Source organism: Haliotis asinina, chromosome 12 (genome assembly GCF_037392515.1).
Source record: "Haliotis asinina isolate JCU_RB_2024 chromosome 12, JCU_Hal_asi_v2, whole genome shotgun sequence".
Lineage (NCBI taxonomy): Eukaryota > Metazoa > Mollusca > Gastropoda > Lepetellida > Haliotidae > Haliotis > Haliotis asinina.
In genome coordinates, this window is record NC_090291.1 from 38,903,644 (window position 1) to 38,925,045 (window position 21,402).

The following is a 21,402-nucleotide window of genomic DNA, read 5'->3' on the forward strand; positions in this document are numbered from 1 at the left end:
ACACTTTCTAGGTAAGAAGACATGTCCTGCCTGAATGGTGTGACACTCTCTAGGTAACAGGACATGTCCTGCCTGAATGGTGTGACACTCCCTAGGTAAGAGGACATGTCCTGCCTGAATGGTGTGACACTCTCTAGGTAAGAGGACATGCCCTGCCAGAGTGGGGTGTCACGCTGTAGGTGAGAGGACATGTCTTCTCTGAATGCTGTGACACTTTCTTCTTAAGAAGACATGTCCTGCCTGAATGGTGTGACGCTCTCTAGGTAACAGGACATGTCCTGCCTGAATGGTGTGACACTCTCTAGGTAAGAGGACATGCCCTGCCAGAGTGGGGTGTCACACTGTAGGTGAGAGGACATGTCTTGTCTGAATGCTGTGACACTTTCTAGGTAAGAAGACATGTCCTGCCTGAATGGTGTGACACTCTCTAGGTAACAGGACATGTCCTGCCTGAATGGTGTGACACACTCTAGGTAACAGGACATGTCCTGCCTGAATGGTGTGACACTCTCTAGGTAAGAGGACATGCCCTGCCAGAGTGATCACACTGCAGGTGAGAGGACATGCCCTGCCAGAGTGGTGTGTCACACTGTTGGTGAGAGGGCATGCCCTGCCAGAGTGATGTGTCACACTATAGGTGAAAGATGCCCTGCCAGAATGGTTTGTCACATTGTAGGTGAGAAGACATGCCCTGAGAGAGTGGTGTGTCACACTGTAGGTGAAAGTATGCCCTGCCAGCATGGTGTGTTACACTGTAGGTGAGAGGACATGCCCTGACAAGCACTTTGTTACACATTAGGTGAGAGTTCTTCATAGTGTATATGACCAGATATGTCTTATGTCCCGGATAAAGACATTCAGTTACAACACAGATGGCATTATACAAAGACTTCACAGCAGGACTAAATTAATGAGCTGCACATGTCAGTGACACTAACACCTTACATCTCTCTTATTCTGTTCTGACGTAAACAGGTATTCTTGATATCCAATGTGCGTGTGGTAATTACAAAGACTGCTCATATTCCCTGGGAACACATCTACAGGCTCCATATAAACTCATTACCAAACAGCACATTATTACCTAGTGTTGTGGTAATATCTATTCACAAATATTTATTTCCGCACTGTAAAATCATTTTATATTACTTTGTGCTTTATCATACAGAAACGGTCCCAATTTTGAAGAGATACAATAAGTCACAATGTAAAACAATTTGCTGAACAAGTGAGTGGGATGAGTTTTATGCTGCATTATTTCAGTAATATCACAGTAAGTGAGTGAATTTAGTTTTACACCTCACACAGCAACATTCCAGCCATGTGGCGGCGGTCTGTAAATAATCCAGTCTGGACCAGACAATCCAGTGAACAACTGCATGCCCATTTATCTGGGCAAATGGGAACCAATGATGTGTCAACCAAGTCAGCAAGCCTGACCATCCAGTCCCATTAGTCACCTCTTACAACAAGTATAGTCACCTTTTATAACAAGCATGCTGAAGGTCTATTCTACCCCGTACCTTCACGTGTCCAGCAAAATCACAGAAGGATACCAAAAATGCACTTCACACATTGTACCAATAGGGACAATAAAAAACGGGTCCCACACTCATATCTATCTGTCAAATATATTATCAGCATCAAATAATTCAGCAAAATGTATCTGATATGTTCGATCTGTACATCCTATATCTGAGGTACAATCTGAGATTAACATTATGTTTTAGTTCAAATATGAATAAAGAACCACAAACAAAATAAAACATGTAAAGAGGGAAAACAAAGCCAGAGAATCAAAACACTGAGGACCAGACTCAATTCCTCCCTTGTTTAGCAAACTTTTCTCTCATGTTTTGTGATTTTAAAAGGAATAATGTCAAATATGACTAATATTTTATATTAATAAAAGTTACACTTTCGTGGTAATGTCTGATCTCTCCTCCAAGCTCAAGAAATGACTCAATCTGAAACTAAAGGATCAAACATTTTGTCTTTCAAAAGAATTCCTCCCTCTGTTCCAATAAGGGTTCAATTAAATAAGATATCTGAATAGTGCAGGCCCAGCATGTTTCTTCAAGTTTTTGTTTTTAATCTATTAAATTTCTAACCTTCTAGAGAAAAAAAAGTGTAAGAGCATTATGAAGTGGGTCTGGCCTGTAGAGGGAATATAGGTCTTTCAGCTTAAACTCCATAGCTTACAGATATTTGTTTTTATTAGAATAAATATGGTATTCAGTGTACTCACCATATTGTGTTTTAATATCCTTTGAACCACAGGGGTGAACAGCTCTATCACTATGCTAGACCGGGGACTGTTTTTACAGTGCTGAAATTGAAAATATTCAAGAAATTAGTCATGTCAGTATTATGCGAGTGAAGTCTTATGCTGATTTTCACAATATTTAAGTCTATTGTGTAAAGTATGTATCGACAGTACAAGAAATTGCTCAACAGCTGTGCTTGCTGGATGCTTGCATACAAGTCAGTTTAAATTTCAGTAGTTCAGAGTTTTTATATCATCATATCACTTGATGCACACAGAAATCTGGTAGTAGAGAAAGAAAGTTCAAGTTTCCACATGGTTAGAATGTCAGTCTAATTCAGGAACAAACATCTCTGTGTTACTTACAGAGTGAGTGACCATAGTTTTGTGCCGCACTCAGCAATATTCCAGCTATTTGGCAGGGGTTTGTAATTCATCAAGTCTGTACCAGACAATCCCGTGATCAACAGCATGAGCATTGATCATCGCAACTGGGAACTGATGACATGTGTCAACCAAGACAGCAGAACTGACTAGCCGACCCCATTAGTCACTTCTTACGACAAGCATTGGTTACTGAAGGCCAATATTCCAACCCAGTCTATCACGGTCTTTCTAGCAGAATCCATGGCAAGACCCCCCCCCCCATAAGCAGTACAGCAATTCTAACATCAAACCTCTGAAACCAGAAATGAACCATGGACCATTCAGGCTGTAAATTCTTGTTGTTTGAGCACAGAATAACAATACTACAGTACATTCAGCTTGACCTGAACTACTCTACAAATGGCTGACCCGTGACGTCGAATGGAGCAAGCGGCAGGTCGAGATAACTTCATTAAACAAACGAAGCACAGAATGTTGTTAATGTTGCATTCTAATGAAGCATGCACACATCGGAAACATTAGACTGTCTGTATGTTAGGACACTGCTGACGATTTATTGGCACTGAGATGGCAACCTTGTCTTGGCTGTTAGGACTCGTTGACAATCAACTGATAGAGGTGCACTCCTTCAAAATAATAGACCCAACCAGTAGTGACACAGTCACGCAATGTTCACCTGATGAGGTCAAGCTCAATAAGCTGTATATCTCCTTAGATATGAAAGTAAATTACCAAGAGTTTATTAATTCTATCAAACTTGCCAAAGAAAAGAAATAGCAGCCATGGGCAACCACACAGGGCCCTTATTCTCGAACCATTAATGGTCCTAAGAATTCTTAACTTTGAATGTGTTAAGAAGCTAGTAGGGCTACAAACGCTTCGCGAATTGCTAACCATATGCTTGAGTTCACACACTCTTCCAGTCATGACATTGGACTCGATGCCAAGAACTGGCTCCTCAGATTGTGGGAACTGAACACCCTGTAGTGAAGAGACACCGCTTGTCTACTCCACCACCTCATTATCATGAACAAAACCTCTATAAGTGAGTTAGAATGTATGACATACAACAGTACTTCATTATGGAATAAAATGACATTCTCACTGATCTGTTATGTACAGTCTTCAGCAGCAGCATCAGATGGGCCATCAGTAATTGCTGGGCCCCTATGACTCCAGAGGACAACAACCCCTAGTAACATTTGAACTCCCAGGACTTCATCAGACAGTAGACCAGTAACTGTTAGGTCACCAAGACTTCTGAGGACAATAGGCCCACAGCAGCAGGAATACCAAGACTGTATCAGGCAGTTCACCAAACACAGATGGGCTACCATGACCCTTGAGGATGACAGGCCGCTAGTAGCAGATGGACTAACAAGACCGCATCCGACAGTCCACCAAAAACAGATGGGCTTCCATGACCCAAAGGATGACAGGCCCCTTGTAAAACAAGAAAAACCATGACAGCATCAGACAGGCTAGCCCCTAGTCCACATGGATCACTATGATAGATTGATCGCAATATTAGATAGGCCACTAAGGTTTCACCAATAGATGACTAAGAACAGATAGGCCCAAGTAGCAAATGGGATACCATGCTAGCAGATGGGCCACACAACCACAGCAGTAGACAGCCCAGCCTAGCAGATGGGCCACCATGACTACAGCAGTAGATAGCCCAGGCTAGTAGATGGGCCACACAACCACAGCAGTAGACAGCCCAGGCTAGCAGATGGGCCACCATGACTACAGCAGTAGACAGCCCAGGCTAGCAGATGGGCCACCATGATCACAGTAGTAGATAGCCCAGGCTAGTAGATGGGCCACACAACCACAGCAGTAGACAGCCCAGGCTAGTAGATGGGCCACCATGACTACAGCAGTAGATAGCCCAGGCTAGCAGATGGGCCACACAACCACAGCAGTAGATAGCCCAGGCTAGCAGATGGGCCACCATGATCACAGCAGTAGACAGCCCAAGCTAACAAGTGGGCCACCACAACCACAGCAGTAGACAGAACAGGTTAGCAGACTGGCCACCATGACTACAGCAGTATGTTGGTCTCCAATAGCAGCTAGGACATCACGACTTCCGACCAAGTCTCAGGAAGCAGACAGCAGCCAATACCAAGTGTGTGATAGTATTGATTTAGTCAATCTATTTAACACAATTTACAGACATGCTTCAAGTCAAATCCATGGCTAGCACAGTAGGCATCAAATCAGCCGTAAATCAACACAATGGTATGGGTTTTTTTCTATCATTAATGCATGTACCTCACTTAGCATGCAGCAGTGTAAATAAGCATGGAAATGCTTGCTCTGGTTACTGGTACCATAGAAGAATAAGTTTCCCAATCAAATCTTCAGAGAACCAAACTGTGGATTTCATTCCATTTATGCTCGAGTCATGCAGTATCTGAGTATGCACTACTAAATAGAAGATTTTTTTTTGTTTTCCCAAGGGTTGTCCATACATTTTCAAACGAATCAGATGGGTTGAATGGCACTTTCAAGACAGAATATTACAGCTTACTGAGCTAAACATCGATATATTACATCCCAACCATTATACCCAAGTCTGTTCAGTTACTTCACAGCTTCTTCATTTATATCAAAGGATATTAAATTATATCCCATCTTTTTCAATGACTTGATTCTTTGGTTATATATGTTTTTTTCAGTTGTATTGCTGCTTGACGATTTATATCTTTCCCATTTCAGTTACATAACAACTTATTTATATATATATCTCAGCTTGTTCAGTTATATCCCTGCTTGTTCGCTTACATCCATTCTTGCTCAGTTGTATTGCTGCTTGATGATTTACATCTATTCCTGAATTCGGTTACATCCCAACTTACTTATATATATCCCAGCTTGTTCAGTTATATCCCAGCTTGTCAGCTTATATCCATTCTTGTTCAGTTGTATTGCTACTTGATGATTTACATCTTTTCCATTTCAGTTACATCCCAACTTACTTATATATATCCCAGCTTGTTCAGTTATATCCCAGCTTGTCAGCTTATATCCATTCTTGTTCAGTTGTATTGCTGCTTGATGATTTACATCTTTTCCATTTCAGTTACATCCCAACTTACTTATATATATCCCAGCTTGTCAGCTTATATCCATTCTTGTTCAGTTGTATTGCTGCTTGATGATTTACATCTATTCCTGAATTCGGTTACATCCCAACTTCTTTAATTCAGTGACAGCCTGTTCAGTTATATCCCAGCTTGTCAGCTTATATCCATTCTTGTTCAGTTGTATTGCTGCTTGATGATTTACATCTATTCCTGAATTCGGTTACATCCCAACTTCTTTAATTCAGTGACAGCCTGTTCAGTTATATCCCAGCTTGTCAGCTTATATCCATTCTTGTTCAGTTGTATTGCTGCTTGATGATTTACATCTATTCCTGAATTCGGTTACATCCCAACTTCTTTAATTCAGTGACAGCCTGTTCAGTTATATCCCAGCTTGTCAGCTTATATCCATTCTTGTTCAGTTGTATTGCTGCTTGATGATTTACATCTATTCCTGAATTCGGTTACATCCCAACTTCTTTAATTCAGTGACAGCCTGTTCAGTTATGTTCTTGCTTATAAAAATTAAATGAGAAAAGGCAGTCATAGATGTTTAACACCTTTGGAGAAATCGAGATTACTTTTGATGACACTAAAGAGGAAAACATGATAATAATGAGGGAAAACCATGAAAATTTATGAATGTTGAATGGGTATTTTATTTTTCTGTTATTAGTGTTAACTACTGCTTTCAGATATCTGGGTATTTCAATGCTTCTACTCACCTAAGTGTATGTCACTGAGTAAGTTTTTCTAAGCAGGTACGTACTGCCTTATGTCATACCTATTCAAAACCAACTTAACAATATAATGGAAAAGATTTCATAAAAAATCCTGTACTGACAGCAGTACAACTTGATAGCAATCACAATGCTGATGATATTGATGAATATGTTCCATACACATATATATTAAAACTTTTTAAGTACCTAACATTTTAAATTGGTATGCAATAATTATTTTTCAATGCATAATTGGAAATTTCCTATGCATATTTTACCTGGATATGCAGCTTATTTGGGCCTCTGATTCTTAGTTTCCATTTCCTTTGATTGATAGATTATTCCCTTGATACCAAAGCATTGGTTTTGAAGGAAGTAAAATTGCCTGCATAATATTTCTTTTTCTCAACATCTAAATTATTTTAAACAATATTTTCAACTAATAATGTCTTTTTTTCTCAGGTACATGCCTATAAGCCTAAATGTTAAAGAATTATAGTGTGTACTTTATAATTAGTTTGAAATCAGGGATCAATTTAGGTACATTTATTTCTTACAGCACTAAATTGTGTGGTTTTGATTAGTGATTTTATTGCATCGCAAGCGACGCAGAGGGGATTTTTTTATGCATATTTTCACTTTACACAGCATCATATATGAAGGTTTTCCACATCAAAGGGAACCCTGATTGCACACTGCCAAAAAGCAGAAACTTATTTGTAGCTATTTGATGTGCACTGCTCTGAAGCACATCTCAAAATTAACTTTCAGTATGTTGCAATACTATGGTTTCTTAGACAATCCTCGAGTATAAATTAATGTCTTTGGAGCCTTGAAAACACTACGAAATGAACCTTCTTCCTGGTTCTTTCAGCAGTGGAAATAAAAATTTTATAGTTCCCTTTAAGCACATTTTCATATTTGAGCATGTTTACATATTGAGATTATTTCAAAGAATTGTTTTATTAATGAATGAAGCTTTCATTCTACACATGAAAGAACTAATTCCACATAATGTCTGAGTCAAGGTCTTGAAAAACCATCCCCAGTTGGACATACCAACATTGATTACAAGCATCAGTTACATCTCCAGAGAAGTCATGAAAAAGCTCAAACTCAGAAAATCATCAAACATTAAAATCAATTGATAGGTACTTCACCAAGGTTCATCTCATTCCTCCTAGGACAAGATTTGAGAACTTTCAATTGTACCCTGTGGAACTGTCAATGATATTTGGTAACAGATGCCAAGTTTAACCTTAAACTGGCATTTCAGCAAGCCTACTCATCTCAGTTTCCAACATCACCTTGCCATCAATTAACATTGTTCAACATCAAATATCAATTTTGAATCATCTGCTCCCTGAAGCCTGGATTGCCATTTAAAACAGTTCTGAACCTCACAGAGCTACTCTTGGGATGTCCTCAGAAAGAACTGCCATTAGATATATTGATATTGTATCTCTATCTGGATAGGAACTCTCGCTCAATGTTATATCTTTGTGGCACATGATTTAGCTAAAACAAAATCATGTTCAATTTCAACTCTGTCATCATGACATTGATCATACCAAAGAAATCAGATACGGACGTTTGAAGTGTAACTTGTAAGTGAATAGAAAATACTCCTATCTTAGAATACCAGGAAATCATCTTCAGTGAAATATAGCATAACTTTTTCACTGCTTTGATAAGATTATTTAATCAATACCTCAATTTGAATTCCTCCATATACCATCTTTAAATGAGTCCACACACACGTTCATATACTTGAGAATCCAAGCACAATGTACACTGTAGAAATCCATAACTGTTCTAGAATGCTATGAATGTCTTGGATCAAACTGATCTTGATGAAAATGAAAACTGACTGCTCTGTAATTGTGAAAACAGTCTGTCACAATTCTTTATTTGACCATTTCCTTCCACACGTTCAATCATTATCTAAGCCACAATACATTATTACCTATCACCAGACGTACTGAAACAGGAATTTCCGGAAATCTATGCTTTGATGCAATCCTATTTTCTACAAGATAAGACAACTTGAACCATTTCCAATGTCTGTCATCAAAGAAGGCTGGGGTCTGTAGCACTGTTTATTTATTCTTCTCTATTAATCACAGATTCCTTTGTCTATAGATCACAGAAAGTCAATAAAATGTCTGGTGATGTTTTTGTTCCTCACAATGCAAAGTAATTTCTGAACCAACATCCCCATTACCAGAAGGAATATAAACGTGTTACCTTCACCTGAGAGAAGTCAACTAGGAAACTATCTTTGGTGCATAAATGTATTCATCACATTCAGGCCTAGATGATGCTAACACTGATAACATTGCCCGAAAAAATCGTGTGATCAAACGCAAGCTATGTCAATCTGCACATTTTCAGAGAATGACATACAAGTTTTTATGATAACAGTTATAGAAATCAATTGTGAAACGCATGAAGCACCCTTGGAGAACAATTTCCGCTGTTGGCCATTTGGTTTTAATTGCTATAGACAGGCCAGAGACAATAGCCCTTGGCTAGTATTGCAACAAGGCCATGAAGGACAGTGTCAGACACATCACAATTATTTCATGCCCTTCTGCAATACGCATCATAGCATGCCCTGATACTGTAGGCTAAATAGAATGCCTATGCTAATATACTCAATATTCCACACTTCTATTATTACATTGTGCCTAGTGCAATAACCATTGTTCAAGAACATGTTAATATGTTTACAACAATGTATTTTTAAAAATTCATTTTGCACCTGATGCAATAAATGTCTTTTTCTAAGAACCATTATTTATGCATATTTGTATTTGGTAGAGCACTTGGTTATATTAACATATGTTATATTTGGAATTATACTCTCTGAGTAAAATCTTTGTAACAAGAGGACAAAGTCATCGAGATTCCCCCACAACGGCCAAATATCCTTCATGAATATGTCTACAAGTTATGATTATGTCAAATGTTTTGATGTGTTTATGGAAAAGTGGAAAGAGAATAATTAACGGTATTTAAATTTCTGCTCCTGAAAGCAGCACAACCACCAATTTCAGTGTATGTCAAACTTGTTGCCATGGAAACGCAAAATATTTTAATCAGAATTTTAAAATTACCAAAAGGTAACAATACACCACTACACCACCTATGTGCCACGTTTGGTGGAGAAATAGTGTACAGTTTTAGAGTTCTGCTACAGAAAACAGAACTACCACAAATTTCAGTATAAGTCAAATTTGTTGCCATGGAAACACCAAACATATCTCATTCAGAACTATAGAACTACCAAAAGGCACCAGTACACCACTAGACCAAGCTATGTACCAAGTTTGGTCAAGAAAAAGGAACGGTTTTAGTGTTCTGCTTTGGAAAAGAGAACTACCACCAATTTTAGTCTCAGTCAAACTTGTTGCCATGGAAACGCCAAAAATATTTTATCCCCAAACTAGCAAAAGGTACCAGTACACCACTAGACCAAGTTATGTACCAAGTTTGATGAAGAAATAGAGAACGGTTTTACAATTCTGCTCCAGAAAAAAGCACTACCACCAATTTCAGTCAAAGTCAAACTTGTTGCCATGGAAACACCAAAATTAGTTTCCAAAACTACCAAAAAGCACCAGTTCACCACCAGATCTATCTATGTGCCAAGTTTGGTGAAGAAATACGGAATGGTTTTAGAGTTCTGCTTGGAACAGATAAATGTACACGGATAGATGGAGTGTATTTTAATACCCCAACAAAAGTACTAGAATCTGTACTTAACTAAAAGAGTGTAATCCCAAATATAACATGGTCTTCATGGCTTAGTTTCTTTTTGTAACAAGGAAGCCATTGCTTTATATTTTGTAACAATGATATGAAATGCAAATATCAAGCAGTTATCAGATAAGACTCACCTTGCTGAAAAAATCACAGATTTCTTGCGTGGGATGGTTGTTTTCAAGAAGAGGTGCCAATGCTACAATAATATTTTCATGAGCAACTTTGGTGATGACATCTGAATTCTGTGAAAACAAATAAAATAAAAATGATATGAATGATAATTAAAGCAGATATTTCAAATGTTTGAATCCATATCATAAAGCTGTGAGCGACTGAGTGAATGAGGTTTTAAGCTGCTTTTAGCAATATCCCAGCAATATCAGACTGGGGACACCCAATATGGGCTTCAAGCATTGTACCCATGTGGGCAATCAAAACCTGTATCTTTGAAGTGAAGAGCAAACGCTTAAACCACCTAGCTACCCCACTGCCACCTGCCATTGTGACCATCAAGTCCACAAATATGAGTTGACTTGGCTTTGGACAGCAATGCACAAGGAAAATGAGAGTGCTACAACTGTCTAAATTTTTTGTTCGAGCATGAGAGTAACAATCACCACACACTGATTCCTTTATGGAATGGTTGGTTGGTTTCTTGTTTAACACTGCCATCAGCAATATTCAAGCTGTATGGCAGCAGCCTGTAAATAGTTGAGTCTGGACCAGACAGTCCAGTGATGAGCATCATGAGCATCAATCTACCCAATTGGGATACGATGACATGTGTAAACCAAAGCAGTGAGTCTGACCACAAGATCCCAAGTATGGATTACTGAAGACCAACTTTAAAGCAGATCTTCTCTGGTTTCATTGTGGAATGAGGAGTTCTTAGGCTAAAGTGATTAATGTCCTTCAAACACTACAGATTTCAATCGTTAAACATGTTTTATATTTAAATAAAAATACCAGTTTAACACAGAAATTGTCACAGTTTCAAACAGGATAAGAATGCCAACAGGAAACAGGAAATTCTGATTTGGCTGTGAAGGACAACCCAAATTTTGTACCTTTTCACACAGAACACAGTCTATGAGACTTCTGGTACCTGGAAAATCTGAAATGATGCTACATGGGTGATGGAAAGAGTTCATGCCATACTCAGCAATATACCAGCTATGACATAACTGAGTCTGAACCAAAGAACCCAGTGAACAACTGCATGCCCATTTATCTGGGCAAATGGGATATGATGACCTGTCAACCAAGTCAGTGAGCATGACCACTCGATCCGGTTCGTTGCCTCCAACAACAGGCATGGGTTGCTGAAGAACAGTTCTACCTGGAATCTTTATGAAAGGTAAACACATGATTATCCTTTACATACCTGCTGTAGTAACTCAGATACCAAGTCCAGGGGGAACTGGTACACAGAGACATCTTGTATAGGAGTTGTCAAGGAGACATCTATCATACTCTGCAATACAGACAAAATACTGTATACTTAAGGTTTGCCAGTGAGACATCAATCACACTCTGCAATACAGTGCTAAGTGAGCTTCGAAAATCTATGTCCAGGGTATCACTGCGCTAAGGTGACTTTGTGTGCTGGTGACTAGATGCCTGACTCTGAGGGTGTGGGTTCAGTTCCCAAATGGGACTCAACCCAACAACAGTAATAGAATCTGTACTTTCATGAAAAAGTGCATTCACAAATATGACATGGGACAAATACACATAAGGTATTCGAAGTAAGAGAACAAATAAAGATGTGCCACATGTATCAAAAAGACGAGTTCAGATCTTTTACTAGTAAAATACCATTGCAGTAAAACCAGCATACATTTACAGCACAGGCATTACAAAAGCTGTAGCACCAAGATTTACATGAAACTTCATTTTATTTATCTTCAAGACATTCAACTGTCTTCTGTTATACCACCTATGTTGCATTATTTACCACCATCAGTATACTAATCACAAATGCACAGGTGCTAAATGGGAGACATAAAAACACACGGTGAGTAGTAATCTGTGAGCAAGTAGTTCTATTTAAAACATTTACAGAACTTCTGTCATTTGCTCTTGATTAATCTCAGAACATGTAATGACTTAACAAGTGTCATAATGTAACACCCAGCTGTCAATATGATATATTGATTGACAATAACACTGCCTCAAGCAAAGCGCCATATAAATATCAAATACTGCAAAACTCTGGTAATCAGGTTATCATTTTCAGCAGAAAAATCTAGATAAACAAACTTTTACATTAGAAATGATATATGATATTGCTGTTTCCATATGATTAATAACATATACCCCAATTTTGTGTTGCAATATGTATCGCATTACACACAATTTGTAGTACATAATATATCACACACCAAGGGTCTATTGCAATATATACCATAACAGACTCCTCTTGCAGCAGTACTTATGTACCAAATTCTTTTTTATTATCGTATCACTCTTCTTGATCCATTCTAGGTATGTTCCCCATGTATCTCAATGCAATCCCCTCTTCTGACAACAATATTCTCAAATTTCTTGCATTAAGTAAAGATGACTTTAATCACCAATTACAGTTTTTATAGAAATTGCACCATATTCATCCTAGGTCAGTTGTGTTTTGACATTGTCCCAATGTTGTGCAATCAAGTTTAGTTGTTAAATCTGAGTTCTCCTTAACCTTTACAGATTTATCATCATAATGTTTACCTCTTTTCACATTTCACTGTCATACTTTGGTAAAAGATTGCACCACATGCATTGTACCCATGCTTGGAATGGAACCCATACGAACACTTTAACCACTAGGCTACCTTACCACTAGGCTACCTTACCACTAGGCTACCTTACCACTAGGCTACCTTACCACCATCATTTGAGGAAGTAACACCTTGCACAGGCACCTGAAATCCTCATAAATCAAAACCTGTCAGGTGTTGCTTTGCACTAATTGCTACATTAAAAATGTGTAGCAGAATTCACAACCTGTCACATCATTCAATAAAGATCTGATGATCAGAACACATCACAGAGAGAGTGAATATCGTTCCACCAAAACAGTAATATTCAGCCTCAGCCAGCTGCTTTGAAGAGTGAATGAGTTTAGTTTTATCCCGCACTCAGCAATATTACAGCTATAATCTGTCTTTAGGCAGTCTGTAAATAATTGAGTCTGGACCAGACAATCCAGTTTTCAACAGCATGAGCATAGATCCATGCAGTCGTGATCCGATGACACGTGCCCACCGAGTCAGTGAGTCTGACCACATGATCCCATTAGTTGCCTCTTACAATAAGCAGAGATGCCTTTTATGACAAGTATGGGTTGCTGAAGGCCTATTATACCCCAGACCTTCATGGGTCTGCTTTGAAGAACAAACCAAGACCAGATCAGTCACTAGCATATCTGGTCCTGCTTTGAAGATCAAACCAGGGCAAGATATGCCAGTGACTGAATGCATAAACAGATGTTCTTCGCCCTGATCACGCTGACAAGTAATCAGCTCAGGCATTAGATCGCCATTTTAAATATCTTCAATGAGCAATAACCAGTTTTGTCCTCATATTTCCACTGGACAACCATAAAACAGAGACCTACTCAATGATCACTTGAAGATAATGAAAACTTTCATTCCATATTCTTCATTACATCACTTTTATTCCATATACCACTTTAAGTCATTGCAAAAAATGTATTTTCGACTTTCACAAATACTGAAATGCTTTTGCTGCTATTTCATTCAGCAATATTTATCATGTCAGCAATATATATCTATAACTGCACATACCACTTGGGTATGTTGACAAGAAATGGCCCCACGCACAGAGTCTGACCGTTAAGTCACATCTAAAGAACAGAGGCGCAGAGACATACTAGTGTGAGTAATTTAGTTTTACACCACTTTTAACAATATTCCGCCATATCATGGTAGGGGACACCAGAAGTGGGCTTCACAGATTGTACCCATGTGGGGAATCGAACCTGGATCTTTGGCATGACAAGCGAACACTTCAACCACTAAGCTAACCCACTGCCCTATGAGACATATTCTAAAACAGGTTAGGTCATGGAATCCTTTTATGTTCATAAGGAGTATTTTAACACAATAATCATGTTTGCAAAGACTACAGCTGTTGATATGATAATGAAATCACGACATGATACAGGGTTACATGACAACAATATATTCATCCAATAAGAACAATTGTCCAAAATGAATGCAGAAAGTAACACAATATTGCATACCAAGAGATGCATAAAACATATTTATTGTATCCAATTCTTGATAAAGGTATTGTAATTTCAGTTCTTATCAAATCTTATACCACTCTACCCAAGATGTCATTACTTTACAGAACACTTGTATTTCCCATAGGACACTTGAAATTAATTACTGGGGTACCCATAGATTGGTAGGTCAAGGTGCAACACTGCAACATACGAAAACATGACATTTTAAAAGACATATTCCATCTCGTAATGGGAAGAAAAACAGTCCTACAAAACCTAATTTGTTGGTTTGACCTAATTATTGAAAAAGTGCCTTGTACCGTAATGTCTCACTATTGATTTTCATGCTCTTTGTTGGAGTCGTATCTAGGACTCCTATTGCAACTGAAAGCAACAAACATTTGGTTATCAGATGCTGACTGAGGTTACACAAAAATGTGTGTATCTTAAATACATGTCATAGGGTCACCCTCTGGGTTTGACTTGTGTGTTTCGGTTACAGACGTCCTGGCTGCAATGTGGTGCAGGTCATAGTCACTGGTACTTAGCAGCGTGCAAATACTTTCCACAATTTGCTAGCCAGTCAGGCTAGCTATGCCTCAAAGTTACTAGCCCACAAAATAATTCACTAGTCCGAACTTTGAATGTAGAAACTAGGCAAAAGATATTAAAATTAGATCAGAATAAGATATTGTCAGCTATGAGTTTCATCTTTAAGCAGCTAACATGATACACATTTTTATCAGGCCATAATCTTGCCTGTGTATTGTAACGTAGCAAGTCGGATAAAGTGATATATTTACAAAATGATCCCTTGAAAATTCACCAGCCAGCTGGGCCAATGACTGGATATTGACTGTCATGATTAGATTTTTACTAGTCACGGGCTGGTGGGCCAGTGGTTACTTCACACACTGGATCTTAGTTTGACACCAATCTTGTGAAAAATATTGCAGTTGTGCTTAACAAAGAACACCCATGGAAAATCGTGATTCAAATTCTAAGGGGGATTCATAAAATGATAAAAAAAATATTAATACATTTCATTACATCCAAAAGTGCTTATGCTGAAGTCTTCTTGTGATGCCATGTAATAAAACATATGTCAAAAGATTTTAATGTAAACTCAAATTATTATCCCAGAACAAAATACCCAAAGAATAACAAGTCGTCAACTGACGTATGGATGCAAGTAGTTCTTGTTTCCTCGAAAACATTGCACTATGGGCAACTTCGATCAAGCATGTCACGTCTACGAAGACACCAAGTGTGGACTTAAAATTCATTTAGTCATTTTATAAAACAGAAATAGGTTGGGGACATTTATTGTATCCACGTCTAGCCAGAGTAAGTGAATACAGTTTTATACCACTTTTCAAAAGCATTATTCCAGCAAATATCAAAGAAGGCGACATCAGAAATAGGCTTCACACATTGTACCCATGTGGGGAATCGAGCCCAGGTCTTCACAGTAACGAGCCAATGCTTTAAACTTCTATGCTACCCCACTGCCCCTGTCTAAACAGAGCATAAGCAGGATTGTATGTTACTGAATAGTTTATGATTATTAACACTTTGCCACCCTATATGAAACACTTTATTGGAACCTGAATCCATTTTATTCTTCGATCAGAAACAAAAACGTCTGTTAATAAAATCTATTTAGGGGCCTAAGACAGCTGCTTAGGAATGGCCTCATGGGCTAACAGCATCTCACAAAGACTTATTTCACAGTTAATGAGTTCAACTTAAGAAATTTCTCCTACTTCCATTTGAACCTCAGACAAAATTGTCTCTACAGAAAAACAAAAATAATACAATTCAAATATTATGAACAGCAAAAGTAATCAGCTAGGTGCCTGAGTACTGAGTTCCACTACTTCACTCTGGCCAGTTGCAGAGCTATGATCCACAAAGAAACTCTTCATTTGATGCAAGGTTGAGCCATGGAAACAGAAATAAATATAAAAATCAGACCTGATTACCACATGTCCGCATTTCAGTGATTTCCTGATGTGCATACAAAATTTCATGAAATACTTTCTAAGGATTTATGACATACACTCATGATACAGGAACAACACTTTGTTCAGGAGCAGGATAATTATACAAACTGAATTCCTGCAGTGACTATTTAGAGAAGTTGAAGCATGTACATGAGAGAAGAATATTTGAAGTAATTCATTCCCTATGAGCATGATGACCAAAAGGGTAAGGCCGTGCATTGACTGTGGACTCTAGGATGATTTTTGTAACAGTGAGAAGTAACCTTTGTATTGTTCTTGACAATTTGGCAACAATGTCAACAATTAGAGAATTCTGTGGAAGTATCACTGACCCAAACATCGGAAAAAATTTTGTGAATCAAATTTGAAAATCTCTCAAGCTGACATATCCCCCTACCCATCCAGCTTAATTAAAAGATGAACATTAATCGCAAAAGAAATTTCTCCTCAATAGATGCAAAAAAATTTACAACTGGTTTCATAGACAAAAAATAATGCAATCTTAAATAATGATAAATTAGAATAGAATAACAGTGAAATAGAATAATTACACAGAATCAGAACTCTGACCTCATTCACAAGATAGTTGGGAGGGAGAGCCAGGCTAAATGTCTGGGTGTTACAAAGATTGTGTTGCCTTGCTGCAGACAAATGGCCATCGATCTGAGAGAGAGAGCATTAAATCAGTTGGCTGGTTGGCACTCTGACACTATGTATGTAGCACCCAACAGATGTTTCCTTAAACTCACATCCTGTTTCATTCACCATCATTGATTGTGTGAAAGGGGCACCAGACCAGTTTATAGCACCTGATCGATGTCTCCCTCCTCTGTCTGCAAGACAGCAACCCACACTACCAAGCCTTCTGAGATGCTCTCCCTGTCCTGCGGTAGTTGCTCATAACGTTAACACATTTTACCAGTAGGTTTGCTGACTGTGACTGAGTGAATATAGTTTTAGGCATGACTTGCATTTATGCATAAATAAACGTGACTGAACCGGAATGCCCGAAGGATTCTAAATCTGTGCAATTGGGGTATGATGACATGTACCTTGTCACGACCCAATTTCACAAATCAATCTTAACATAGTCAAGTATAGTGCTGAGATTACTGGGTAGAGCTGAACATTATATGAATAAAATGCGGATTGATCACACAATGCCATTTAGAAAGTGGTCATATGTAACATATATCATATTTGGAACAACACTTTCTTATGAAAGTACAAATTCTACTATTTTTTTTTTTGTTGTGTTCCATCAGGAATTCGAACTCACACTGTCAGAGTCAGGCATCTAATCACCAGCACACAAAGTCAGTACGCAAGTCTATCCCACTCAGCAATTGAAACTTCCAGCTGGACTTTGTGTGCTGGCGACTAGGTGCCTGACCCTGAAGGTGCGAGTTCAAATCCCTGACGGGACTCAACCCCCTCAAAAGTGGATGAGGTTTTGCATCACTTTTTGCAAAATACCTGTAAAATCATAGTAGAGGATGACAGAAATGTGCTTGATACATTCATTATTCCCACTTCAGGAATCAAACTAGACAAGAGAACACTTTCATCACTATGCTATCGTTGTTCAATAATCTCAAGTATGATGTTAAACCCATCTCACCTCTTGAATGGAATAAAAGAACATAAACACCAGGTGGGTGGAGCAACAGTGATTTTGGCAGTGAATTTGGACCTATCCAAGGCATTTTCAACTAGCAACAATGTTAAATTTACTACTGTATCACATATGTTTATTACACACTGGGAATTATCAGAAACTGAAATTAATGATCAATAAATCTACAATGTTGCAGCAGAAATTGGAGCTCAGTTGGTGGATCAGAACAAGTCATTTTCATGATTTACACAAACACACAAAACAGTCATTTTTGTAGTTATCAAACACTGCACAGTATGCTCTCCCAATGAAACATTTGTATACATGTATGTATATGGTTGTTATCCAATATAACTTAAGTCAGTACATTTTTGTGCCACTTTTAGCAATATTTCCGCAATATCACAGTGAGGAACAACGGAAATGGTATTCAATGTGGGAATCAAACCGCGGTCTTTAGTGTTATTAGCGAACGCTTTAACCTTAAGGCTATCCAACTTGAGCAAAACTTTCCAAGGCATGAGTCCTCTTGTTATATGATCTCATCACCATCAACACAAGAGTTCTCAAAATACCACATTCAGATGCATTCAAGCTGTGAGTCAGACATTATCTCTGTAACATCTTTCATATTTTTTAACATCCCTCTACACAGTTTACTGGTCAAAGTTTCACATCCTGTTGACTGAAGAACAATGCCTGAGATCTAATCAAGCCTATTGATTGGCCTAGACAGTGATGTATGCAACTTGCACCTGCATGGGACTGATAACAGGTGCCCTTCCTGTACACAGCTGCAACATAGTGTAACTAGTTCCTACTCTGCATTTTCAGGTGGAAAACATCTGTTACTGTACTAAATGCCACATGAATAATTCCCCAGAATACAGCAAAAACAGGTAGAAGTTAAACGTCACAATTTCTGGATATTTTTTGTAAATATATGAAACATTCATGAAACTAGTCATTTGTAAATTTTGACTACATGTTAGAAGGTACTTGTAAAACCAGGAAAACACCTCAACCATTTCCTCAAATCATTTAAAGTCTTATAATACCTCAATATACCTTAGTGCAAAAACTTCACCTTCTTTAGATCCAGCAGTTACCTCATTTCTGGATTTCACAGAATCAGTGGGGTAACCGCTTGTCATGCCAAAGTCCTGAGTTTAAGTCTTCATGTGGGTACAATGTATGAACCCCATTTCTGTTGTACCCTGCCATGATATCCTGGAATATTACTAAAACCATTATAAAACCCTACTCACTGATTTGTGGGTTTAAATCCAGAATTTTAACCAACTTGCTGGGTACCACTGGAAGTGATTAAGGAAAGCTGCAAGTTAGGTTTAATGACAATGTGAAAAGCAAGTTATATCAAGGCCTGGCAACAGCATGTTGGGGAAAAGGCTGAAGTTATCCAGACCTTAGACATTTAACGCTTTGTTGAAACTAAGTGTAGGTATAATGGTTTGGTGCTGACACACCTAGAAACATAAAAGGGTCAACATGGGATTCAAACCCTAATCACAGATCTCTTGTAGTGCCTCAACTTCACCACCACTGCCCCCACTAATCTGCATAAAACAGTAAAAACAAAAAAACTTTAAGCACTTTTCATTCTGACACATACTCATGTACAAGGGTTTACTACTTCACAAAGACGCAAACATCTAAAACCTGCTTCACTCACCTCCACCCTACCCCCCAGTTATGACAACATGTGAGAAAACTGAAATAATGCTCAAGTGGGCATTAATCCCGAGAAACTGACTCACTCTCAGTGTGAACCACAGTAGAATCCGGAGATAATTCTGTGCTGGGTGTACTAGCGAAGTCAACACTTTGCACAGTAAATGTTCTTCAGCTAAGCCCTTGTTTCAAGCAGTTTTGAACTTCATAAATAATCAGAGCAAATCTCAACAAAGTTCAGGGTCAGGGTTATGGCGATGGTTTGTGACTGCAATTTAATCAAATTTTCCGAGATTCATCTATTATGGGCAGAAAGCACGAAAGATTAATCGCATTATTTCATTCCCCACAAAAAGTGAAACAGGCTATAGTTTCTATATATCATATGGCAACAGAACCACAGCGCTACTACCTTAAGTTAACAACATACATTCAGAAAGAATCAGATAGAGAATTTGATAAACAATGTTTGAATTCGTAGTTTACATTAATCTGCTAAACACCCTCAACAGATATGCTACAGAATAAAATAGATAATGCTGTACAAAGCAGGATCTGTCCTAGAAATGACTAAAAATATTTCAGAAATTCTGGTAAAGTAATGAAACACATTCAGATAGAATGAGTTTACAGTAATCTGACGATAGTTGATGCCCTCAACAAAAATGCTACAGACTAAAATAGATAATGTTACACAAATCTAATTAATTACAAATATTTCTGAAATTTTCTGTTTTTGTAACAAGTAATGACACAGGTCACTACGTACCAGTACATTCACTCTGGATATATTTAAACTTCAATTCAGCTATTCATCTTTGTAACAGGCACATAATTGCCTTCACACACTAAAACATGTTCAGCTGTCTGCTGAAGAGCAAAGAGTGCGTTGTTTGAGAATTCACAGCTGGGGTGGACAAAGTACACATTCTCTTTTTCTGTACAAAGTTGGCATTGCTAGAATACCTTTTTCATGTTTAAATTTTCTACATTTAATTACCACTTGACTTTAAATTCAACCACCCAAAAAATCAGAAATTAAGGGTGAGTGTATAACTCTACTGATCAGCTAAAGAAATGTTTTAAAAGTTTAAAAAACTGAAATCTCATAAAAGTTAGCATTCATAGCTATGTCTTCTATCTAAAAATTTCACAAAAGGCCAGAGCTGCATTTCTTCTATTGTTCAGTATATGTGAACACGCAAATAATGATAATAGTGTAAGTACCTGCACCAAAACACTGGATTCAAAAAAGAGTTGGCTATCCATAGAACTTGGTTTTGTGTATGTATGTATGTGTTGTTATGAAATTGTAGAATTTAAACTGAAAGGCATGGGTTTCACAACCCTTGAAACAATCGTCTAAACATGAGCTTACCTGAGATAAGAAATAACAACAAAACCATGTGCTTACAGTAAAACACAATCTGCACAGTATTTTAGCTATACTGAATGAAAAAAACAAGGGACCACATGAAAGGACAAGTGTTCCTTTATTTTTTCCCCAAGGTATCTTCACAAGCTTTGTAACACACAGCTTGTGATCAAACCTGGAATAAAATAAGAGAACACGAGTGCTTTCATGTGATTTCTTATTTTTTTCCCTCA

The 21,402-nt window shown here is 38.0% G+C and overlaps 1 protein-coding gene across 1 annotated transcript in view; it reads right to left on the reverse strand.

Annotated features, from left to right (window-relative positions):
* LOC137258922 (C-Maf-inducing protein-like) overlaps nt 1-21,402 on the reverse strand; it is a 102,007-nt gene that overhangs the window by 47,857 nt on the left and 32,748 nt on the right. Inside the window, exons 5-7 of the mRNA XM_067796618.1 lie at nt 11,623-11,712; nt 10,373-10,480; nt 2,249-2,329 (exon numbers count right to left, since the gene is read on the reverse strand). Coding sequence (XP_067652719.1) covers nt 2,249-2,329; nt 10,373-10,480; nt 11,623-11,712 — 279 coding nt within the window. The remainder of the gene's footprint in view (nt 1-2,248; nt 2,330-10,372; nt 10,481-11,622; nt 11,713-21,402) is intronic.